Genomic DNA, 25,713 nt, shown 5'->3' on the forward strand with positions numbered 1-25,713 from the left:
GTACCACTCAGCGAGGGACTTGAAGAATATGTTTATGATAGACAGGTGTTCACTATACACAGGGATCTTGATACTTGTGTCAACGGGAAAAAATGATCAGCGTTGGATGAACGTGGATCCCAAAAGTACATTCAATAGTACTGCAGCAGCACATTCCTGACATTTATGCTAGAATAGGTGTCCGTGGACTAGGCACAATAGCAGTTTTGTTGACTATTGTGCGACTTGACGCATCATCTGTCGCGTGAAGTTTCCCCAGTGTCTCCAGGTGAGTTTCTCTGCTTTTTCGCACATGTCAATCATTAAAGCCCCCCTCTCACTGGCCCCGCGACACACTGGTGGCGTCGCCGCGTCCTGAACTGGATTTGTGTTTATAACGACTTGACTTTATAACGGGAATATCATTCAAAACGTACAAGTATGACCAAAAAGACAAGAAAACACATAAGCTTTAAAAAGGTCGTTTTTGTCGATGAAATTCGTTGAGTGCTTTTTCAATTCTATCGGCCGAACCGACGCCGCCAGCGTGCCGCGGGTCCAGTGAGAGGGGGCTTAACCGAGATCTTTCACACCGCAGTCGTCCCTCAGTAAGGCTATTCTCCAAGCAGAGGTTTTGGTCGGGGGTAGTAGTGGCCGGGGGTTTTAACATTGCCTCCCGTAACGGGTGTTAAACCCCCCCGGCCACTACTACCCCCCGACCAAAACCTCTGCTTGGAGAATACAGTAAGGCATCTGGAGCCCCACAGTTCCCGTTTAGAACTTTTATTCAGCCTGTTACCACGACCGGTCCAGTGAGCGAGGGTCTTAATAGACAATGCCCAGCCCTTCCTAGCCAGGTCACCAGTATCTCCCATAAATTTATGTTTGTGATTGTGTGTGTGTGTGTGTGTGTGTGTGGGGGGGGGGGGGAGGGTCGTCTCTGTTAACAAGGACCTGGGCTTTGAAGCTTCAACGTCTTTTAATTTTCGTCAAGAAACATGTACTTGGAAGCTAGTCATGTTTTCTTTTTCTATGTTTTCTCCATCAGGAATCTGTTTATAAACAAGACTCTAAGCTTGTCTTCGTCTTATGAAATTTCAACTTAATCAAGTGTTGGTACTGGACAAGCATGAATCCATCTTCGACTATCGTCATACATAAACTACTCAAAAGGAGTTGAAAATGGAAGAGCATCTTTCTCTCTCTCTCTCTCTCTCTCTCTCTCTGTCTCTCTCTCTCTCTCTCTGCCTCTGTCTCTGCCTCTGTGTCTGACTTTACCATTAGCATCTCTCTTTTCTATGCGTGTGTATATCTGTGCGTCTTTTTCTCTAACTTCAGCATCTTTTCTTCATTTCTCTATTTACCTCTCTAACGTCAACATCTATCATCACATCTCTCTATCTCTCTGTCTACTTTTCCCTCTAACTTTAAGATAAAGTTATCCAGACTGGACAATAGGCAAAAGACTAGACGGCACAATCTGGAGGGATTAAACCTGATTACGCTCTATATATTTTTCTTCTTTCTTTCTTTTTTCTTTCTTTTTTCTTAATTCATTCATTCATTCATTCACTCTCTCTCTCTCCCTCTCTCTCTCCATATCTCTCTCTCTCCATATCTCTCTCTCTCTCTCTCTCTCCATATCTCTCTCTCTCTCTCCATATCCCTCTATCTCTAACGTTGGACAACAAACAGAAGACCAGAGTCTATAAATCCGTGATATCGTGATCTTTAATGTGCTTCATAATGTAACAAAAGACAAAACCCTGAAAACAACAGACAACGGTAAGGTGAGCACCATTTATGATATAACAGTCCGTGTACAATATGTCATCATTTCCACACGCAAGTATAACCCTGATCGTGTTTCAAACTTTTTTTAGACATGGTAGTAGCATACTGTAAAATTTATTTTTGCATAGAATTCTGCTAAATATACAGTCGAAATCCTAACAATTTTACACTAAGTGATCACGTCAAGGAAAGGTGGTTAAACTGGCGGACGGTCAGCGGCAACCCGGTTGCTTTACTGCTCGCGGCACTCCAGCTCAGCCTCGATCTCCTGGACGCGGTCGGTCTTCTTGGACATCATCTTATCCAGGGGCTTCGTCTTGTACAGCTGGGGGGAGGGAAAGACACGGGAAAAATGTTAGCATGGGACTGGGATTCACATCCACCTATCGGTAAGGCTTACCCTGTGGGTATGACAAGGGGCTAGCCTTGAAATTACATGACAGAGAGCAGGGAAAAGATGTCTTCACCTTCAACATCTTCTTTTTTGTTTTACTTACATGTTAAACATTTTCATAATGACGAACCCGTTCGGTCTTCATTTCATTGATTGTATTTTTCTTAGTGGTGCCCCTCACATAAGCTCTAGCTTGAGCAGGGAACTACTGTGTGTGTATCTTATCTTTGTTTTGCTCAATAAAAACAAACAAACAATTGAACTGTATCTGAAAAAAACACAGATTCCGAGTTATTTGTAACTTTGAAGCTAACGAACTTGTGCTAGATTTCTGCAAACGACAATATAACTAGATTGAGTCTAAGACGCGGAAACTGCACCGGTCTAAGATGGACATTCGTCTTAAGACACGAGAACAAAGTCCTCACCTTCAGCATCTTCTTCGTGCTCTCCAGGTTGGTGTAGAGGCAGTGGAACTCGACCTGCTGCTTGACGGACTTGACCTTCCTGGATCCCTCGGGGCACTGTGGCACGGGGGTCTTGGAGAAGCAGGTCTCGTCCTTGTCGTTCTCGTTCTTGCGGGAGATCATGACGTTGCGCATCAGGGGCAGCTTCTTGCCTGCGGGAAGACGAGTAATACATTTTTAGAATCGACGAGTTTGATCAGCAAAAAGTCACAAGGGACCACGACTAGCTGACCCAATAGGAGATTCAAGGCTTCTGTTAGAAAGGTATTTAGACCAAGGGATCTGACCAAGAAAATGCCCTTAAGAATAGACAAGCAGCTTCTTGCCTGAAGGAAGATGAGTAAGACATTTGATTAGATTCTTAATAAGTAGACGAGGTTGCCCAGCACAAAGTCACAAGGGACCACGACTAGCTGACCCAATAGGAGATTCAAGGGTTCTATTAGACACGTATTTAGATCAAGGGATCTGACCAAGAAAATGCTCTTAAGAATAGACAGACAGCTTCTTGTCTGAAGGAAGACGAGGATCTTAAAAGGTGCTCTTACGAATAGACCGGTATTAAGAGCTTGATATTTGACATTAGATTGACTTCCTTGTGAATAGAAAGCTTCTTTTTGTTAGTCGTTTCATGTGTCACATCCTACACACAACACAGAGCCCTGGACAATGTGGGGTCGTGTGGCGTAACGGCAGGATTTCCGACTCAGAACCAAGGGGTTCCGGGTTCGAATCCCCTGCTGCCACCGATCTTGTGCCTTTGGGAAAAAAGGTACTTAACACGATTTTCCCCACTCCACCCAAGTGTAAAAATCGGGTACATTATGTGTGGGGGTCACAACAGCTGCCTGTGTCCCACGTTGCATTGTTGCAATTCTAATAAATCCAAGTCCAAATCCAATCCAATAACAGCGCAGACTGACTCACCCTCGGTCTCGCACTGCTTGCTGGGGACCTGGTAGGACAGGGCGAACATCTGGTGGTGGTTGTAGACCTCCTGGCTGGGGCCGGAGTACTCGTCGGTCTGCTCACCGTCGAAGTTGCCGCACAGACCGGCCATCTTGCTACGGAAGCTGTTGGAGACCTGAAACACGATGTTCAACATTAGATGAATTTCCAAAAGATTAATAAGATTAAAAGAATGCACGACTGTGGGTGCAGAGGCCATTAAAATATGATAATTTTCGAGGTTTTGAAAGCTTTTTTTCATCCTTACATCTATTCATTCATTCATACATTCATTCATTTCTTCATGCAACCATACTTTCATCCATTCATTTATTCATTCATTCAGTCCTTGGCTACACCTAGCATGAAATTATATCCATGTTTGATCTCTTTGAGGTTTCGAGAGCTTTTTTCATCAATTCATTCATTGATGTCTTCATGCAACCATCCTTCCATTCATTCATTCATTCATTCATTCATTCATTCATTCATTCATCAATTTCGTCATGCAACCATCCTTTCATTCGTTCACTCATTCATTTCTAAGCTACATCGTAAGACTAGACGAAGCTCAACTCTCACCTTAACCCAGGTCTGGTGCAGGTCGTGCTTGACCTTCAGGCCGAGCTTCTCGCTGATGACCTTGACCATCTTGCCGGACCTCTTGATGGTGAAGAGGACCTCGCTGTTGCGGTCGTTCTGGTCCTTGCGGATCTGCAGGGACTGCTCGGGCTGAACCTCGACCTCGCGGCCGTCGACGGTGATTTCCATCTGGCAGGGGAACGGAGGGATCGTCAGGTTAGCATGGAAGTCTATCCGTGTCTCCGTGTAATATAATCTATGACATGGTCATCGTCTGGTCGTGTAAGGGGCACTGATGTGACTCTTAACATAGTACGAAGCTGAAACTTGGTTACAACATAACACAGCCCAGGTGAGGGGTCGCATGGGTTCTGAAGAAGACTGTAGTAAGACAGTCGGAACTTCAATGTGATAATGTGTCTTGAAACAAAGTTTGAACCCTGTACTATTACTACATCTTTAATTAGCAAACTTTGCAGACCTAACCTAAATACATAGCCATCATCATTGTCATCTTCGCCACTTTTCAACGATAAACGATAACAGAAATCTATTCATTCAAACACATTCTGTGCAAGAGAAATGCAGATAGATAGGACACGAAGTCAACATCTAGTCAACAACGTCTTCATATTCCTTGGTTACATCGGAATCATGACAGGCTTTCAACCTGATGGAGTTATTTACAGATGAAGACACTGAGCGCCGCGTACCTCGTCGTGCTTGTGCTCCTCCTCCTCCTGGCTGGACCACTTCTCGCCGGACTGCTGGCGGCGGCGCTCGGACTCCTCGCGGGAACGCATCTGGAGCTCGACCTTCTTACCCTCGAGGAAGACCTGGAACAACCAACAACAGACCGGATCGTGAGAAGCACCATCAACGGATTTGAGAACCTTACAGACAGGCACCTAGAATCCGTACTTAACTAAGGAGCGAAAAGGGGCTGTCCACCCTCTTGCTTCTGACTGTTGGGAGTCTCTGCAGTTTTCGCAAATTCATGAACCACCGGACCGCTGACAATGGCAATGTAGTCCGGCTATCGTTCTCACGCATAATTAACATCGGACTTGATGGTAATTAGATAATCTGTATGTGCAGACTCATACTCGAGGGCTAAATGCAGGAGAGCAAGTAACCGCTACTGCTAGAGCATATTACAGAAGATGTCTAATCTTGAAAGTTCACCTGTGTCGGTAGAAGTTCTTCCATTCAAACGTGTTTTAGACAGAAGAGATCTAGTAGAGTCCATACGTTTTTACATTCATTATTGTGGTTTGTCTTTTTTGAATGTTCAGGTCCTCTGTCTGTACAATACCCCGCATAAGTGGTATCTTTGGACCGTCGTCTTTTTTTTAATACAACTTCACTCTTATCTGCCACTTATAATGGTTGTCAGCGTGCCGAATACCCTGCTTGTTGTAAACTAGGGCTAACAGACACAAACAAACAAACAAGCAAGCAGACAAACAAACCTTGAGGACGTTCTCGGGCTTCTGCTCGGACTTCTTGCTGATCAGAACCATGAACTTCTCCTCGGGGGAGGCGTCCTTGGCCAGAATGTGGTCGCACTTGCTCAGCTTGTACTTGTACTCAACATCGTCGAAGGTGCGGATCTTGTCGTTGGACTCGACCTTGCAGTAAGCTGTTGAAAGACAGAAGGAAAAATTCAATGAATGAATGAATGAATGAAGTTCTAAGGTTGTGCATGTTCTTTTTTCGAGGGAGTCTAGACTCAGAATTTGTTTCTATTTGTTCTCCATCATTCGGTGCTGCCACTAATCGGTGATCTTGTCCAGCCTCTATTGATTGGTTGATTGATTGAAAAGATTGTACCTGATCTTGATTACCCTGTACTGACACTCCTCTGTGATTGATTGATTGATGGATGGATGAATTGACACATAGCATGGTACTGGTTCTTCATCAGTCTGTTCAGGCACTCCTCGATCATCCACTGTCTTTATTGATCGATTGATCGATACATTTATTGATTGATGGATGATTAACTAATTGAGACTTTCGCCAGTACTGTTCGTTCATCAGTCTGTTCTTGATTCTCTGTGGTTGATTGTTTGACTGACTGACTGATTGATTGATCGATTGATTGATTGATTGATGGATACTTACGCCAGTACTGCTTGTTCATCAGCCTGTTCTGGTACTCCTCAATCATGGAGTACTTGGTGGAGGGGAAGCGGAGGGGGAAGGGGATGGAGAGGTCCTTCTGCATGGGCAGCTCGGTCCTCAGCAGCTTCTGCAGGTTGATCTTCAGCTTGGGCTGCTCCAGGGAGATACGGGTGATGTTGGACTCCTCGCGGGGGGTCTTGATGGTGATGTTCATCTCCTGTAGGGAGTTGACAAGACAGTTAAGAGCGTCAGTTTAGGTTCAAGTCTTTTAGGTTGTAGCAGGAACATGGTTAAAAAAGCGTCAGTTAAGGTTTAAGAATTTTGGGTTGTAGCAGGAACATGGCTAAAACAGCGTCAGTTTATTTCTAAGTCTTTTTGGTTGCAGCAGGAACATGGTGAAACACAGTGTTGAGAAACTTCACATTCCTCTTTAGGTTGTACGATCCGAATGCCTAAACAAATACGTGAGGAACTCGCATATATGTGAGATGTGTGGGGTATGTCAAAAATGCCGATGACTCCAACGGTTTAGTTGGATGTTTAAAGGATAATATCAGAGAATGAATGGGCATGAAATTAAGTGAAACACTAAGAAAACGGGTAGAGAAAAGGGTAGAGAAAACTTGTTGCCAGATCTTCTATGGTGCCCCGACGATCAAATAGCTACACTAAGGGATAGAAGACGAAGGTCACCTTGGCGTCCTTGTCGACGGTCAGGCGCAGGCGCAGCTTGTTCTCCTCGTTGCGGACATCGACGTCCTTGATGGAGGTGCGCTCGTAGTTCCTGTGCTGGATGTCCTTGTGCAGGTCAGAGACCAGCTGCTTCATCCAGGTGGGCAGCTGAGGACACGGCAATGTCTTAAGGTTAGTCGTCGTCTTCAAACACAGCAACGTCTTAACATCAGTTTTATTCCAAACACAGCAACGTCTTAACATCAGTTTTCTTCTAATACATCAATAATGTCGTACCGTTAGCGATGCGCAATATTAGCAATGTCTTACCGTTAGTTATCTTCAAGCAAATCAATGCTTTGCCGTTGGTTATGTTCTAACACAGCAACATCGCACCGTTAGTTATCTTCAGTATGACAGGAAGAACATTCCAAGCACAGAGTCACAAAGTGTCTAAGAAGGTCGCACAACCCTCGCAAAAATCTCAAGATCAAACTGACTTTCTAACCAATCCAGCGACGTCCCTTAAAGACAGTTCCAGGCAGAGAATCACAGAAGACGTGCGCCAAAAATAATTACTCAAGCAACTGGATAAGATTTTGAAACAGTCAGACGTTTCAGACAGTATCCACTGTCTTTCGTCAGTGACTAACGATAGGGCTGAGAACACCAGCTTTATACCAAAACTCTGAATAGATATGTTCATGAGGTAAAGACAATTTAGGATGTCTTGAAGTAGTCTTCAAAAAGAAGACGTGGGTTGGAAGAAGACACCTTAGGCTATGACCAGGGCGGCTGTCTCCAGCTTTAAATTTGTTTCCGTCCCACTCATTTTTTGGGAGCCAATTTTTTTTATATTTTCATTGCTGAATCTGTCATATCAATCTCAAAAAATACATTTAATGAAATTAAGACTCAGTCAAGTTCTAGAGTAATCTAGAAGGACCAACTAAGACTTGATCTAGAAGAGCAGAAGAGTGAAGCTGTGACTCACGTTCTTGTGCTCGATCTCGATGTCCAGCTCGCGGAGCTGGCTGCGCTGCTCGATGGCCTTGAGGCAGCTGCGGGAGAACTTGAGGCCCTCCTTGCGGTCCTGGAGACACTTCCTGCCGCAAGAAACAACACAGACACACGATGAAGAAATGTCGAGGCTAGGACAATGTTTTTTCATGCAAAACTATATTCTCTTTCTGTCATCTTTTGAAATAAGAAACAACACAGACACACGATGAAAAAATGTCGAAGCTGGGACCATGTTTTTTTCATGCAAAACTGTATTCTGTTTTTGTCATCTTTTGAAATATGCAAAATGGGCTATTAAGATCACAATTAGAAGAAGAATGTAATTTAAAGACTAAGAAAAAGACAGAGGGAGAGAAGGGAGAAAAAGAAGTCTCAGAAAGAGAAGTCGAGCCCAATAAGTTAGAATTTAGAGTCAGTATTTGGTCTGGAGTAGTCAAATGTTACATTGTTCTCCATTGTTTTTCGTCTTTTCCCTGTTACTTACAATTCGCCGTCGGTCATGAGTTTGAATATGAAGAAGACAGAGAAAGACATAGCCTTGGGGAAGTCAAAACAGAAAGCGAGAGAAGTGGAGAGAAAGAGAAAAGTGAGAGGCTCACCTGAAGACGTTCTCGCGGATCTCCCTCTTCTTGTCGGAGTGGGTCTGGGAGAAGTACTCCCTGGTCTTCTCGCCCTGCTCGCTCTTCTTCTCCTCCTGAGAGGACCTGCTGCTGGAGGACTCTCCGAAGGTCAGGACCTCCCTGCGGAGTGAAACATGATCCGTGAATACTTGCTACACACTGTAACGCGATCCGTGAATACTTGTCTCTATCTGTGGTTGTCTAACTTAAGAATCGACAGTTAAGAAGTATTCTGACCATTTTACCAGAATAAGACTGAAGAAACATTCTAAATATTGATGTCAAAAATTGTTCAGCCACATTCCAGCTCTCGCCGCGCGCACTCTGCGACCTAAAATCAACAGAGCGCCTGTTGTCTTTTCAGCCATACTTAACATACATCTTGCATGATGTTGCAATCTTGAAATCAAGTATTAGAAAAAGTCGAGAGCGCAGCGACATCGTCGTTTGGTGGAATGGGGGGGGGGGGCATTAGTCTCTACCAGACTAACTACGCCAGGGTTTCACTTGCAGGCTCCTAAACGGGCGAAATGTGATCTTCACTGCGGACTGACTCTACTGGCTAATTATTCCTTTTTCTGCCGAGTTCTACGATTCATACGCCCGTAAGAGGGCCTGGTGGAATGGGGGGCATAAAGGTTTGCATCTTCTGTACCTGAGGGTCTCGTACAGGGACTCGAAGTCCTGCTCGCTCTCGAACAACGGCTTGCTGTTCTTGGGGGCCTTCTCGTACATGGCCTCCTCCTTGCGCTCCTGGCGGCGCTGCTCAACGGACTTCTGGAACTTGGCCTGGAGTAAGAGGGATTCATTTATTTTTTTGTTTCTGTTTTCTTCTACCAGCGTAGCTCTCTCTCTCTCTCTCTCTCTCTCTCTCTCTCTCTCTCTCTCTCTCTCTCTCTCTCTCTCTCTCTCTCTCTCTCTCTCTCTCTCTCTCTCTCTCTCTCTCTCTCTCTCTCTCTCTCTCTCTCTCTCTCTCTCTCTCTCTCTCTCTCTCTCTCTCTCAGCGACTGAACCCTTATGTTTAGAAAGGCCAAGGATACATACATACAAATAAAAATATCGTTATTCATGACGGGTCGTATTCAAAAGAATTTGGGACCAGTGCTCAAACTACTTTCTTGCGCAGAGCTTTGCCATCTTTCAAGTGGTACAACGCCCCCCTCAGTCTTGCTTGTTTCTTACCAGAGTCTAGCGAAATAAAAGAACATAGTCAAGAAGATTATCTGAGATCTACAATCTTCGGTTTAACGACATTTGCAACCGAGATGGAAAGCTTTCCCGCGGAACATTGGCACCAGACTGCAGTTATGGACATGAGCGAGGAAAAGGTTCTCACAATATCTTTTGAGCAGTGGGCTAAGACGTCTACAGGTAACAACAACAGCATGCGGCGCACGTACCTTCAGCTGCATCTTCTTGTCGTTGCCGGAGCAGTCGCGGCCCCACTTGGCCTCGATGTTGGCCTTCTGGACGCGGTCCTGGATCAGGCTGTAGTCGGAGTAGGCGGGGTACTCGAACTCCATGTTGATACAGGCCTTGAACTGTGGCGACAAAGAACACGGGTGTGAGACATCGACAGGACGACAAAGAACACAGGTGTGAGATCACGGCAGGACGACAAAGAACATATAATAGTACCGAATTCTTCTGGTTCTTGTTTCGTCTATTTTTACTTTTTGTATTTCACGATAACCAGATGGTGCATAGAGCGGCGCCGGTTTCAGTAGCCCTTGGGCCACACAACTTTGTGCAATCACTACAGCACTGTTTCACTGTCTAATGCTTGGGTCACATTTCCCAGCCGGGATCCGGCGGGCTGTTTGCGGAAACGAAAAATTAAAATGTATATCAATAAATATGCACAAGCTATGCTCTTGACTAATTTTTGGTACGTTTTGTGTTTTTTGTTGTCTTTTATATCATACCTTTTGTTCCCAAACACTGCCCGGCCGGGCCCCGGATTGAAAATGTGACCCAAGCATAAGTGAAAGTGACGAAGGAAAAGTGAAAGTGGACTCACGTCCTCGCTCTCGCGGGGGAGGCGAGTGCGGTCGATCTGGACAGCGAAGGTGCGGCGAAGGTGCTGCTTGCGGCCCTGCTCGTACATGTCGCGGGTCTCCTCGGAGACAAGGGGCTCCTGCTCCTGGACGGAGCGGGCAAGGAACCTCTTGGGGATGTTCCTGTCGCGGGAATCCAACTGGCGGCGGCGGGAATCCTCCTCGAACTGAGGAACAGAATCATCGTCATTACAGTCTTCAACTACCCCGCAAAATCTCAATCGACGCCTTTAGAAAAGCTGTCAAAATTCGTCGTCATTATAGTCTCCAACTACCCTGCAACAGCTCAATCGGCGCCTTTAGAAAAGCTGTCATAACTCATCGTCATTAAAGTCTTCAACTACCCCGCAACATCTCAATCGACGGCTTTAGAAAAGTTGTCAAAACTCATGACTATTCCAAGCTCATCATGCCCTAACTCGTCGATCTTGGGTACAGAAGCGCCATCGTTACAAATGGTGGCAGAATCACTTGTAAGGACGTGATTTGGCCCTCAGAGTTCCCAAAGTAGATAGAGGTAGGCCAGCCGGGGGAGGGGAGAGGGCAGAGACTAGATGCATCTTAGACTACGAAAGGACGAAAAGGAGGTGTTCCATCCCAGCCTTTGCAGAGTAACTGATGAGACAGTCTATCAAGAGTCGAAGAAGAAAAGAAGCAGAGAAACGAACCTTCTCCTCGCTGTCGTTGATCTTGATCGTCATCTTGCGCTCCTGCTGTTCGTGGTTGGCGCTGATCTTGATCTCCCAACGGTTGTCCTCACGAGTCTTCTCGCTGTTCCTGCAAAGGGACAGTGTGGCATTATGATCAGTCTCTACCAGACTACATGTAACTACGTGCTCACTCACTCACTCATGACCCGTGACCTCAGTGGTCGTAGGGGCGTCATGACAGCCAGCCGCAGTGATCCGTGCCCATCCTGTAACGTCAGCTATAAGGAGAATATTTGCCAGAGAAGTGTGGCCACCAGAAGGTTGCTTTTGCAAGCGCGGGGAAATATTGACCCTCACCGTGGGCTGACTCTACTGACCAACTATTCCTTGTTTTGCCGACTTCAACTATCCATACGCCCGTAGGAAGGCCTGCTGGAGACAATATGGTTAGGTGTCGTTGACTTGGAATCTAAAGGTTCTGGGTTCGAATCCCTAACAGAGCCCAATGTCTCCGGCCCCATTCTAAAAGCTTTTTACATCTATTTCCTCGCTCGACTCAGTTGAGAATGAGTATAGCTACGAATCGGTTAGGGCCGTCCTCTCGGAAGGTACGTAAGACCCCTAACGTTAACATTTCTCACGCTTAAGGTGGTTTACCGGTACTGTTATGCAAAACATGCAAGGGGTGCAGGGAGATGCATGCGAGTATGCCACGGTTCAGCCACCAGCTCAACTCCTTCCCACTTATCCTCGACAACGGGGAACGAGCCATTATCATCATGTGCAAAACAAACAAACAAACAAACAAACAAACAAACAAACAAACAAACCAAGAAACAAGACATACCTCTCGGAGCTGCTGGGGCGGGACTTGGTCAGCTCGAGCTCGACCTCGACCTTCTCGGGCTTGTTCTGGCCGGGCTTGGCGGACAGGCGCAGCTCGACGGGGCCGGTCAGGGGCTGGAAGGGAGAGCGCTTCTCCTTGCTCAGGCGGGAGACCATGCTGGAGTTCAGGCGGAACTCAACACCGAACTCCTCACGGCCGAAGGTGCGGTTGTACTGCAGAGAATAATGATAAAAACAAGCGGTTAGATTAAAAGTGACCACTTCTACATAAAGACCAATGTGACCACTTTTTAAATACTTTTTTTTCCTATTGACACAAGAATCCTGTCTACAGCGACCATCTTGGTCGGTCAACTGAGTGGTCTTCTTGGGCAGGTTCGTCTGTCGCTGATACCGCTGTTTGCTGAGTGGTCTTCTTATGCAGGTTTGCATGTACCGCTAACTGCTTGGTGCTTACCTCGGTGGGCTGCTTCTGGATCTTCTTGCCCTTGATGAGGATCTCCTGGCGGCGGGTGACCTCGACCTTCTTGCCCTCGCGGTCCTTGCGGGTCTGCTTCTGCTCGGTGTAGACGAAGGGGGTGGACTTGAGGGTGACGAGCTCGCGCTCCTGCTGGGGGGTCTCCATGGTCCACTTGTACTTCTGGCTCTCCATGTCCATGGACAGCTTGCCGCTGACGGGCAGGGTGGTGTTCAGGGTGACGTTGATGGCGACGCCGGACTTCAGGACGCGGGACTCGACGGTCATCTTGCCGGTAGTGTACAGGACGATGCTAGGTTGTTAAAAAACAAACTTCTGTTAGATTCTGTATCTGTGGCTATATCTATATAGCCGGTATAACCGCCCTTCGGTGTAACACACCAGCTTCGTACTTTCGAATCAGATGTATTAAAAAACTAAATAGATAGCTCTAGAAATGTAACGCTCTAGAATACATCCCGTCCAGACAAGACGAATCCAAAAAATTAAGAAAGATGTGTTGAACAGATCTTCTGTACGAAATGTGATGACTAGTAACCAAACAAAACGCAGAGTGGAACTCACGTCTGGTTGCTCTGGAGCTCGGACTCGATCTTGCGGACATCCTCACGACGGTCCTCGCGGAACATCTTGGGGGAGACCTCGAGCTTGCCCTCGGACTTGGACTTGACGATCAGGACGGAGGTGAGGTTGAGGTGAAGGGGCAGACCCAGGGTGGTGGGGACCTGGCGGGAGGCCTCGAACAGGAAGGTGGTCTTGGTGAGCTGGTGCTTCAGGCCCTTGCGGAGCTGCTCCTCCAGGTCGGACATGGGCAGCTTGCCCTCGCGGACCATCTTCTTCAGATCCTCCTTGTTGAACTCCTGGAAGCTGACCTCGTTGTCAGACCAGCTGGTGGAGAGGGACAGGCGGGGCTCCTCCTCGTCGCGACGGGTCTGGATGGGCAGCTGTAACAATCAATCAATAATCAATCAATAATTAATCAATAATCAATCTATCAATAATAAATTCCCTGTCTTTGTCAGCAGGCCAAGCCCTGTGTAATAGCCACAGGCTAGTTGGGCAGTCCAAGCTGTGTGTGCTGAACAGCCAAACCAATAAACAGATATAAAATATATAAATAAATAAATAGATAAAAAATCAATCAATCTATTGATCGATCGATCGATCAGTGGAGAACTGAGAGGAGGCAAGACGGAACTGCTCAATCCTTGAAGAAGACTTAAGCCGTTGGTGTCGACTTGTAAAGGGAGTAAACTATGTCATCTTCCTCAAGTCTTCGAGGCATCAAGTGTACAGAAAAAGTGTGCGGAACTTGAATGTTTGAAACTCTTCATTCTTGTTCTTTCACATCTTCTCCTTTGACTTTGGCATTCTACGACATTAGTATCCTTTTTCTGAAATATATTTTCTGCAACTTACGATATATCTTTTTTGCGCTGCTTAGCGCGATTTACAGCATGGTAGAAAACTTCCGGGGGGGGGGGGGGGTACTTACGCTGTTGCGGACCTTGCCGATCTCAATCTCGGCGACGGTCTTCTGCTTCTGGTCCTTAGACTTCCTGTACTCCTCGCTGTTCTCGCGGGTCTTCTTCATCATGTAGTCGAAGACGCTCTTCTTCTCCTCCTGCTTCTTGAAGAAGAGGGAGTCGATCATGGACTGCAGACCCTCGGCGCGGCCGGCGATCTCCAGGAGCTTGATGTCGTAGCCGAGAGTGTTCAGCCTCAGCTGGGCGCGCACGTCCTTGGGGAAGATGGACTTCTTGTTGCTGATGGACTTCAGGTCCAGAGAGACACCCATGTCGAGGTCCTCTGTAAGTAAAACGGCAAAGACACGGTTATAACAGGCTCGCATGGTTGGTGATTGATAGAACACATTGATAGAAAGAGACACTGGACTCTCAGGAACTGCGTTATTTTCCGCCATGAAGGACAAATTGTATTGGAAAAACTTTATTGACTGTATCTCACCGGAGTAAATCCGGACGAACTATGATGATGATGATGGTTGGTGAGTCAAAGCTATAGTGTGATATGGAATAAGCTGGAAGTGTCGCGAACATTTTTATGGCAACGAAACTTGTAAGGAGTAAAATGCGTACTGTAACAAATCTTAAGCTTGTAGTGGAGATACAGGACCAACAAGTACAACACGACTATAGAAGAAACACAAAAACTGGCACAGGACATACCCGACTTACTGGTCAACATGGCTAGGTCTACGTACCAATATGAATAAGTAAGGAAAGAAAGCCATGACTTACCATCGACCATCTGCCACTTGCGGCTCTCGGAGTACTGGATTCCCTTGTTGAAGGGCTTGCACAGACGGAGGGCGATCTTGCAGAGCTTGCTCATCTTCTTGCAGCTGGGCATCTTGCACTCGGAGCGGGCCTTCAGGTCGGTGTAGACGTACTGGCCGACCTGAGGACGTACACGTACCGACAGGTTAGTACATCATGCCAGCCAAGAAAAGACATGTAAAAACCCCACGACTATAAATTTCGGTGAAAGAAGCAGTTTTACTGTAACGTGGAACTCTTTCTATACATTTCAGTAGGGCCATCTTTAAAGAACAGAAGATGGTGATATCCAAAGCCAAGTGAAAGCCAAGAAAAGACACAAAAACTTCACGACACCGGACGAAAATGTTTTAAATAATAAGTTATTCTTTAGATTTATTGTAACGTGGAACTCGCTGACGGTTAGCAGGTACAGAAGAAGCATCTCCATTTGACATTCTGAGAGAACGGAAGATGTTTGTTCTAGTATACAGTGCGGCCAACACAGATGCAGACTAAACAAACAGACGAATAGATATAAACAAACAAAGAAACTGACCTGGTTGGAGGTCTCCCTCTGGGTGGACTGGGCGATCAGCTCGATGAAGGACAGGGTGGGCTTGGTCTCCATCATGAGCTCGTAGGCGCGGATGCGCTCGGACTCGGACTTCTCGGGGTTCTGGAAGACGCGCAGGGCGATCTGGCGGACCTTGTTGGGCAGCTTCTTGGCGACGCGGCTAAGGGCATCGATAGCCTGGACGCGGATCTGGCGGGGAGCGGGGGGAAAGTAGGTTTGATTTTCTAGTATTTGAAGTCATCTCTCTTTGTTTCACTTGTGGTGAGCTGTAGTAGATGTCTGAATGGTAAAATAGACTTTTGTGGATTTCTGAATGGTAAACGCTCTTGGAGATCAAACCAAGCCTGGTGTAGTATAGCGTACATGTATTTTGACTTTTGTGCTTATATTTGAATTGTTTTCTGAACATTGGAACCGTTTCTCAAATTTGAACTGTATTTTTCTGCGCAGTCCCACGTCTTACTAGTCTGTACAAAACTGACTGACAGTGTAACGAAGGAAATAACCTTTTAATTCTAGGACACGCCAAAGATTGCATAAGTAGCATGTATTACAATAGGACATACCACAATGTTTTACTCAACCAAATTCCTCTTTTGTATACCTACCGACGTTTCGACATCCTACGATCTACCAGCCGTATGAAAGACACGACATATTACAGCAAGTGTTCTTGTTTCGTATGCATCACATTCTAGTTCTAGTTCGTGGTCTGCAATGTAATAATTATCTACACTGGTGTGTTCTGTGACTGTTAATATGTACAACGTAAACTGCTGTTGTAGATTTAAGAGGAAAAGAAGCGCACCTCCTTGGTGTTGGTCTCGGAGTCCTTGCCGGAGATGATCTCCTGCAGACGGTCGACGGTCTGCTCCAGACCGGCGTTCTTGATGGCGCGCAGGAAGATCAGCTTCTCCTCCTCAGACTTCTCCTCCTCAATACCCTTCAGCAGCTCCTGTGGTGAGCAAGGAACAGAGACTCCTTAAAGACGACTTGTAAGTATGGGTAACATCTTGATAAAGATAATACGTTGCGGAATAGGTTAAGTTTGGGGTGCTACTTCTTCACAGTAAATAACTTCACTTAACATTAACAAGGGTTTAAGATCCTGTAAGGAAAGACGCTTAATATCACCCGGGAGGTCTTAAAGATCAGGTCTTCTTCCTTAAAGACAACTCGTAAGTATTCGTAGTGTCTTGATCACGACAACGCATGGAACAGGGCTTAGATTATCTAGCTTAAGTTATTCAATAATCCCATAAGAAAAGAGATTACGATTATTGGAGAGGAAGACTTTAAGTTCTCTTAAGAAGAAGGAGTTAAGATTCTTAAAGAAGAGGGATGTAAACTCATTTAACAAGAGGACTTAGGCCCTTAGAAGCCCTTTTAAGATGTCTTAAGAGAGGGTTGCGATGACTTACACGGATTAAGAGCCTTAAAGAAAAGGGATGCAAAATTATTTAAGAAGACGACGGGATGCAATAAAAAGAATGGCTTTTAAGATCCCTTAAGAGAAGGTTGCGATGACTTACCTGGGAGTACTCCCTCTTGATCTGCTCGATCTGGTCCTGGTCCTGGGGACGCTTCTTCTGCATCTGTCCCTCCTTCTGCTGGGAGATCATGCCGTGGATCATGGTGCCGAGAGACAGCCAGGCGGACTTGCGGATCTGCTTGCTCTCCTGGGAGCGCTCAGACTGGGCGATCTCCTGAAGACAAGACAAAAAGAACATCTCGTTTTAGATTGAAAAGTTTATCTAAGTTTGGTAGAAATCATTCTGAAGCAAAGCTGGACTGCACTTTACGACGCAAAAAAAGTGTTGGAAATTATAGTTCAAAACTTTGCTTCAGAACGCCCACGTTTAACACTGCTCTACCTTAGTCACACCAACTTTTACTAACCAAGACGGGGGGCGCTACCAGCTTCTAAATACATTGACCCATTGTCTTTACCCAATTGGTCACGTTGCACTTCCATTCGATTGCACATGTTCTGTACAATTGAAGATCAGACGTCTGGTCAAAAATTCAATGAGTCAGCTCACTGTGTTAAAAACTGATTCACTTTTACATAAAGTTTTAAATTCATGGGATGCGTTTACGGATGAACAAACGTATAAGCAACTTGTGGGTGATTAACACAACAAGTGAACAAAGAAGTGTTTACTTACGAGCATTCAGCGAGTGGGCTCAATGCGTTAGAACCTGGTTCACTTTTCTATGACTATGTTTTTACACTCATACTTACACAACAAATAAAAACAAAGAAGTGTAAACTCACGAGCATCTCGCGGGTGGTCCTGGGGCAGGGCTGGATGGACAGGGACACGCCGGTCAGGAGCATCTCGACCTCGCTCTCGGAGATCTTCTTCAGCTCCATCAGCTCGCGGATGGCGCGGAGGGCCTCCTGCTTGCCGACCAGGGAGACGGCGTCCAGGAGGACCTTGCGGGTCTGGTTCTTCTCCTGCACCTGCTCGTCGGTCAGACGCTGCTTCCTCTGCTCGCCCTTCGGAGGGAGGGGGAAACGACACGTTAGTACATGAACAAGACTGTGAATAAGACATCTATAAGTACAGGTGGTCAAAGAAGACCAAAGGAATGCTTGCTCTACTCGCATTGGGATGGAAAATCGACGAACGACACACTCGTTTGCTTCTTCAGACAAGGCGGGTTTCAGGAACACTGTAGAATTGGACGAATATCTATTTTGGGGTCATGCCTTGAACCAAATGTTTAGATATCGCCAAGGCCTTTATTCGATTTGCTCAAGAACACTCTGAACGTCATTGACTGATTTTAAGAGAAGGGTGTGTACTGTGTAAGACAAAATATAAGGCCACGGAATTTCGCAGATGTTTGTCTATCTGTATGTTTCGCCAAAAATAATTACTCAAGCAACTGGATAACATTGTGAAACAGTCAGAAGTTTCAGACAGCATCCACTGTCTTTCGTCAGCGACTCACGATTGGACTGAGAACACCAGGTTTTATACCAAAACTCTGAATAGGTATGTTAATGAGGTTAAGACAATTTAGGATGTCTTGAGGTAGTCTTTAAAAGAAGATTAATCTGTTTGTTTGTTTGTTTGTTTGTTTGTTTGTCTGTTTGTCGTTATCACCTGGTTCAGGGGCTTGGTTATCAGTTCCTTCAGGATCTTCTTCATCTGCTCCTCAGAGAGCTGACGCAGCTCCTTGACCAGCTCGACGAACTTCCTGGGGGCCTCCTGGGAGACGGAGTGCTTCATCTCCTTGGAGATCTCCTTGGACAGACGCTCGATCTTCTCCTTCTTCTCCTGGGTCTTCTCCTGGCGAGGCTCCTCGCGGGGCTGCTTGTACTCGGGCTTCTGGAAGACGAAACTCAGGTTGCCCTTGAGCTCGGGCTCACGGGGCTCGGGCATCTGCTCGGAGACCTGCTTGGCCTCCTTCAGCTTCAGGGTCTGCCTGCGGGGAGGGAGGGAAGGAGAAAGCGGATGAGTGGATGGATAAAAGAATGAATTGATGGATGAGGGGATGAGTGGATGGATGGATGGGTGAGTGTACGAGTGAGTGAGTGAGTGAATCAGTGAGTGAGTGAAAGGGTAAATTAATGAGTGTGAATGGATGGATGGGTGTATCATGAATACATTGATGAACTCAATGAATGTATGATTGAGCAATTGATTGATTGATTGAATGAATGACTTTTTCAAAATCTAAAGTGTCAATGTATGACTGGACAAGAAACCTTCGTAGAATAATTCATCAGCACTAATTCAAACGGAAGCCAAATTTCTTAAACTCAAAAGTCTAACAGTTCTCCGGTATCAGAAGAAGAAGAAGGAAGATGCCTTACTTGGAGAAGGTGATGACCTCACCGCCCTCCTTGCTGTAGGGCTGGTAGACGTGCTGGGAGCGGGTCTCGGACTCCTGGATCAGGAACTTGTCGCTGCGGAGCTTGTCGGTGACGACCAGCAGGCGGGAGACGGAGCTGGACTCCAGCTTGTCCTCCTTACGGTCCTTGCGCTCCTGGAGGAGGAGGAGGAGAAAGGAGGTGTTACCATGGCGACAAGCACACTTTGTTGTAGCTATCGACATTGCATTGCGCTTCGCCTCAGCAGAGGTAAACCTCCTTTCCAATGCTGTGTTAGAGAGTAGGTCGTAGGTGGACTGCTGTCCCCTTTAAGAATGTTTAGTAAGACTTAAGCTCTCGATCTTCTTTGCGAAGAGAGACTTTTAGGAGAACCGAGTTTCAACAGAGAGGGAGTCCGCATATTCACTGCCTTTCTAAATAGTGGAACACAGTAAGATGAATTGCTAAATCCTTTAAGACGTTCTAGTAAGAAGTTAAGACTGTAATTACGCTCTCGATCTTCTTGGCGGAGACGAGGGAATAAGTCTTAATTCTTAAGACGAATTGCTAAATCCTTTAAGACGGTCTAGTAAGAAGTTAAGACTTACGCTCTCGATCTTCTTGGCGGAGACGAGGGAGTAAGTCTTAATTGTGTCTAAGAAGGTCTAGTAAGAAGTTAAGACTTACGCTCTCGATCTTCTTGGCGGAGACGAGGGAGTGCAGCTTCTCGACCTTCTGGCGGCAGTTCTGGTAGTCCTTGGTCTTGGTGACCTCACGCAGGTTCTGCTGCAGACGGGACTCGCGGATGTCGTACTGGGTCTCGCACAGGCCGGACACGTCCTGCTCCATGATGCGGAACAGCTTCTCGGTGGACTTGTCGTAGGCGCGGTTGGACTTGCTCTTGTCCTTGGAGTCCTTGTCGAGGGTCTCGACGTTCTTGGGGTCCATGGTCAGCTGTGGGACAGAAAAAAAAATACAGAGCTTAAGGATGGTTTCATAGGCAGGAATTGATCTTGATGACATCTAGGAAATAAGATAAACAATACAAAAGTTACTCAAATGACTGGATAGATTTTGTCAACAGTCAAACCAACCAACAGGCCTTACCTGGAGCATGTTCCAGATACCACGCTTGATGTTGACGGACTCCTGGGGCTCGTCCTTCTGGGCCTCGATCTTGGTGACGTTGCCCTTCTCGTAGCGGACCTTGATGGTCTTCTCCAGGTGGCGGCGGAGCTCGGCCATGTTCTTCTCGGTCTCCTCGACCTCCTCCTCGACCTCGCGGGAAGGCTCCCACTGGGACTTGGACTCCTCCTCGCGGCTGGACTTCTTGGGCTTCCTAAGATGGTGGAAACGTGAGAAGAAAACTGAGACGGGTTTCTCGGTACAGGTTTGGCGCACTGTCGATATAGTTAAACACAATCTTTAACAATAATCAATGCACAACGATAATGTGGCGAAGTACTTATTCGATCAGTTTTCAATTTAAGCTGTAGCACTCTAAAAGACTGCTTGGATTTCTCGGAAATCAGAATTTGATATGTTTCAAAGGCAGGCTCTGTTTTTCTGTGGGTCACAGTGCACACCACTCCTGTACAAGTTGTCTTGGTTCTTAGTTGGTTTTGTTGCTCCCCATGTAATCCTTATACTGTGTAGTCCTTTAAATTTGGAATGTCTTTTTTCATAAACCAACTAGGGGGCCCAAACCCATATGACTTACCCACCCTTCCAAGAGCTATCTACCATAAAACAATAATGACCATAGTATGTGCAGAACACGAGATATCACAACCGGAATTTCAACTGCAGTACCATTGAAATTCGCTACAAAAAATCTAATCATTTCGAAGTCTCAAATAGGCCTACCCACATACCAAGTATCAAGACAATCCATCAGGCCAGGCATTCTCGAGTTATCGTGTTGACAGACGGAATGAAGGACACACACACGAACGCTGAGCAAAACATAACCTTCTCGGCGAAGGTAAAAAGAAGGCAAAACAAGCTGCTAGGGGGTCCAAACCCACACCACTTCTTCATTACACCACGAGCTATCTGCCACCAAAAAATCAAGACCATAGCACGTCCAAGTCAAAAGATACGAAAACGGAAGTTCTGCTGCAGTACCAAGGTCACGAACCAGGGGGCCCAAAATCGACCTTGAATTTCGGCTTCACAACACCTGCCCACATACCAAATATCATTGTAATCCATCAAGACGTTCTTGAGTTATGCTGACTACAGTAGTCTGGAAACACAAACAGACAGACAAACAGACAAACAGACACACCCAACACTATATCTCCATTTTTCATGGAGACAACAAAGGAAGGGGGTGTTCCTGTGGTGTAGTGGCCTGCGCCTTTGTCTCTCACCACATCTGGTTCCAATTACTTGGATCAGAAGGCCCGGGTTCAAGCCCCGGGTAGGGCATCTCTGGACAAGAGGCGCATTGAGTCATACCAAAAGACTTTATAAAAATGGTACATACTTGTGAAACAGTATGGAAGTTAAACACACTTCACTGCCAGTGGACTAGCCCCCTGCTACAGTGATTGCACAACAGTGTGGCCCAGGGCTATGAAACGGAGATGGGCACCGCCCTATACATCAATAATGGTGTGGGAGGATTTTAACTAACAAAGGAAGAGTACTTACTGGTCACGGCGTTCCTGCTCCTGGCGCTGGCGGCGCTCCTGCTCCTCGCGGGGCAGACGCTCCTCAGACTCAGACTCGCGGCTCAGCTCGAACTCGCTGCTGCTCTGGAACTCCTGCTGGAAGGCGTGGTGCTGACGCTGCTCGGGGATCTGCGGAGGGAAGGAAGAGATGAATGAGTACAGGGAGGAATGAAGGAAGGAACTGGTGCGTCACGGGGCACATTTTTGATGAGCTTTGACCTACAGCGGCCAGGTCATGTCGAGGTGCAGATGAGTGAATTATGAGTGAAAAATGGAGAATGAATGAATGAATGAACGAATTCATAAATGAAAGGAGAAATGAATGAATGAATGAATGAATGGTTTATCAGAAAGATATCCTATGGCCGAATGATGTATTCTGTCCATTCTGTTTAACGTAAGTACTCCACAATATCGTTACTTCATAAAACGACAAGTAAATTCCTCTGGCAAGACAGGAGTGTCTTGGAAGATCGTCTCAAGTGAAAGTGATCTCACCTTCTCCTCCTTGGAGTCCTTGGTCAGACGTCTCAGCTCGCGCTCCTCGGGAGATTCCAGCTCGCCGCGGAGGGACTTGAACTTGATCTTCTCAAGGCGCATCAGGACATCCTTGTCGGTCTTGAACTGCAGGCGAACCTCAGCCTCGATCTTCATGCCGGAGTACTTGTCGGAGGTCTGGGGGATGCCGGACTTGACATCTCCCTCGTATTTGTAGAGGTATTCCCTCTGCTGTTCGAAAACTGGAGGGGAAAAATAGGAAAACACGTGTTAACCGGTGTAAAAAGACGCCATTTACATCAGAGCCTTACAGAGACGGGGGGCGTTATAAACTTTCTGTAACTTGATTCGATGTTAGACGTATTCCTTGTATTGTTTAAAGACTGGAGAAAAAATAATAGAAAAAAGATGTGTTAACCGGTGTAGAAAGAAACCAGACGGGGGGCGCCATAAACTTTCTTCAACTTATGATGCACTGCTTGCCGAGACCCCCCTGCCATGCATATTCATTCTCTTGTGCTTGTCTAAATAGTAAATGGAAAAATCGAAACTCTTCTTCAAAATTGTCTAAGAAAGGGTACAGGGTAAGATGGTGAGAAAACTTTGCAATGGGAGGATGATTTAACAAATTGCACCGGGAGTTTGGTTGGAGAAATAGAGAGAACTGTGGAAAAAACTTTGGCCCGTAAAAATGACACTGTCAAGATTCACTTGTAGCAAAAAAATCAGTGAATGGTAGATTTATTGGGGTGTTATGTCTGTGAAAAAGTTGCCTAAAAAGCGTCAGAGGTAAACAAAATCCGTACAATAGAAGTCATGACACTGCTACTCATTTTCACCGGCACGACAGCGAGATCTGCCGAACTGTGCAACCTCGGCGGCTACGAGAGGGTCAGCGATCGATGCCGGGCCCGCCTAACCGCAAACAGCGACCGCGATATGCGGCCGGGCCGAGCGATAAGGGACACGGATTAACCACTACGCAAACATGGCCGGTTGAATAAGGTTTCAATGTGCGGGGGACAAAGTACCACTTCAAGTAACGCTGAACCGTTGAAATTTTATACCCGCCACGTCACCAACCGTATCGATTACACGGTCAGCCAATCACAAGGCACCAACGGACAGAAATTCGGAAATCTGAGACCCCGCCACGTCACCACCCATATCGATTACACCGTCAGCCAATCAGGGGATACTTTTCCGAGCCAGCCAATCAGAACACGCCCCGCCTACATGGGTCCCCGTTTGGACAAACATATGAGCTCATTGTTTAAAAGGAAAAAAGTTCGAATCAGCTGTTCGTGCAGAACACGTTTCAACTCATCTGAGGTCTGCTTGCACATGCACAATCCTTTTAACCCAACGCTACAGCAAGAAAAAAAGTTAGCCTACGAAAATTTCCTTTAACATTAAAGGTACCGAAAAATAGCTAAGGACCAAAAATGGAAGAAAAACTAGCTTTTTCACCATCAGGGGAATTTTAAAAGTAATATTGCAAGACGTTAAATGTAAGAACGACCCTCACTCTCGTCCTCTTACTTTAAATCCCTGCTACAACATGGATAGTCGGTCTACAAAAGTTATCCTAAACCGTGCAATGTAACAGCAAACAATTTAAGACTTTTCTACCAGAAAAAGAGACAGTTACGTAACTTCTTAGAGTGTTTGAAGGACAAAATGGTGGAAGAACACTCACCTTTTTCCCGAAGGTCCTCGGGGTTCAGGGCAGCCTCTGTGGAAGAAAGGAGAGATAAAAATTAAGACATCTTAGAATTACAACGTTCTCAGGGTCTTAAGTTAAGCAGAGGGCGCCAAGAATACGCGCTTAGCTAAGTTAAGACATGTGATAGAAACTTATCGCAAAAGAAGAAGAAATATCTTTCTGGCGGCTTAATTTGTAAAGCGAAGCACTTGACGCGTCCCTTTCGCCATCGTGCGACACAGAAGCGAAGCGTAGCTCGCTGGACGCAGAAACGGATCCGGGATGTAAAACTGAAGAATTTTGACGAAAAGTTGGACTGAAGGCAGAAAATTTACATTTCTAAAGAAGAAAAAAAAACGACAATTGCATCGATGCATTCTTCTTTGGATTTACTTTTCTCTTCGCACAGAAAGCGTCTAGTCATTATCAAGGATTTAAAAAAAAAGAGGTGCCGAAAACATTTCCAAAGTGAGAAATCTGTCTTGCTGTGACTTGTAATACACAGTGATTATGTACACATATGCTTCGTGAAGTAAAACGCACCGCCGACGACATTTAGAGATACTCAGATCTTACAGCGATGCGTCCGCATCTTTTCTCATGATGCGTTAAATGAGCTAAAAAAAACGCTTTCCAGTGACAAAGTACTCCGCACTAGTAATGCATTACTGGCTAAACCGGTAAACTTGATAAACAAGTCAGGCTCTGCAGACAGGCCGGCAGAGAACATGCGACAAGTACCGAACCTGCCGGGACGCTAGAAATGGTCTACATCTCCATCTAGATGCAACTGTTTCACAATCTACAGATCGTCGTCAACGTTCTACTGTGCATGTATAATGAGAGAAACTGCAGAAAACTTGTGTAGCCGCTTGCTCTACAGATGAGAGGAACAAATGAAAGGATAAAGAAGAGTTACTCACGCGCCAGGCAGACGCCCAGGAAAAGTAGTGCCAACTTCATCTTGTTGCTTCAAACTTGTCTTGAGTCGAAGTCAAGCTGAGTGAGAACAACTGATTGCGGCGGTGGGTTTTTATACCCCCGGGTACACAATGGTTCTGCTGAATATTCATTATCGTGCCGGTGCCAGCTCGGTGGACCTTGGTCTCAGCTGTTTGTTCTGGCCGGTAAACCGAAGGACGAACCGTCCAATTTCTGCTTATTCTGCTCTGCGCATGTGCGGTGGGGGGAGAGGGCGTCGTACCCCTGGACCAGCCCCTGCCGACAGCCAATCAGCGCCCGACCCGCCGTGGGGTGACTTCCCCATCTTCCCTTTTTGTTCTGCTCTTTGGCGATCGTCGATTCTAAGTATCACGTATCGTCAACAACGTGTTTTCCCCCCTCAAAAAAATGACATCATGTATTTTTCCTAGTCGTTGCAGAAAAACGACGGATTGTTTTTGGCGAGAGCTGTTTTTCTGCTCGACTTGCGTTTGTGCGTTCGTCCAGTTGATTTGTAAGCATGCACGACCGTTTAAAACGTTTGCATCATACAAATCAGTACAAATGTGTA

The 25,713-nt window shown here is 46.1% G+C and overlaps 1 protein-coding gene across 1 annotated transcript; it reads right to left on the reverse strand.

The window, feature by feature from the left end:
* Nucleotides 1-1,692: 1,692 nt before the first annotated feature.
* On the reverse strand, nt 1,693-25,250 carry LOC136444254 (vitellogenin-6-like). Its single transcript, XM_066441769.1, has 31 exons — nt 25,124-25,250; nt 24,195-24,230; nt 22,496-22,737; nt 21,978-22,126; nt 20,427-20,658; nt 20,007-20,273; nt 19,323-19,495; nt 18,610-18,931; nt 17,772-17,996; nt 17,026-17,199; nt 16,302-16,448; nt 15,476-15,682; nt 14,899-15,058; nt 14,133-14,446; nt 13,202-13,581; nt 12,617-12,929; nt 12,161-12,372; nt 11,332-11,440; nt 10,627-10,830; nt 10,007-10,147; nt 9,262-9,395; nt 8,586-8,726; nt 7,958-8,069; nt 6,985-7,131; nt 6,292-6,508; nt 5,637-5,806; nt 4,878-5,000; nt 4,165-4,353; nt 3,562-3,718; nt 2,596-2,786; nt 1,693-2,098 (listed from the first exon to the last, which is right to left on the reverse strand). The coding sequence occupies exons 1-31, from the start codon at nt 25,161-25,163 to the stop codon at nt 2,006-2,008; spliced, it is 5,721 nt and encodes a 1,906-aa protein (XP_066297866.1). The 5' UTR covers nt 25,164-25,250; the 3' UTR covers nt 1,693-2,005.
* Between the last annotated feature and the right edge of the window lie 463 nt (nt 25,251-25,713).

The sequence above is a fragment of the Branchiostoma lanceolatum genome, chromosome 11 (assembly GCF_035083965.1).
Source record: "Branchiostoma lanceolatum isolate klBraLanc5 chromosome 11, klBraLanc5.hap2, whole genome shotgun sequence".
Lineage (NCBI taxonomy): Eukaryota > Metazoa > Chordata > Leptocardii > Amphioxiformes > Branchiostomatidae > Branchiostoma > Branchiostoma lanceolatum.

Excerpts from the sequence above, each read along its gene's own strand:
- LOC136444254 (XM_066441769.1), bottom strand. The coding sequence starts at position 25,163 with ATGAAGTTGGCACTACTTTTCCTGGGCGTCTGCCTGGCGC. Across the intron at positions 17,200-17,771 it reads GGACCACCCGCGAGATGCTC|GAGATCGCCCAGTCTGAGCG; the intron begins GTGAGTTTACAC and ends TCTTGTCTTCAG. Across the intron at positions 14,447-14,898 it reads CAAGTGGCAGATGGTCGATG|AGGACCTCGACATGGGTGTC; the intron begins GTAAGTCATGGC and ends TTTTACTTACAG.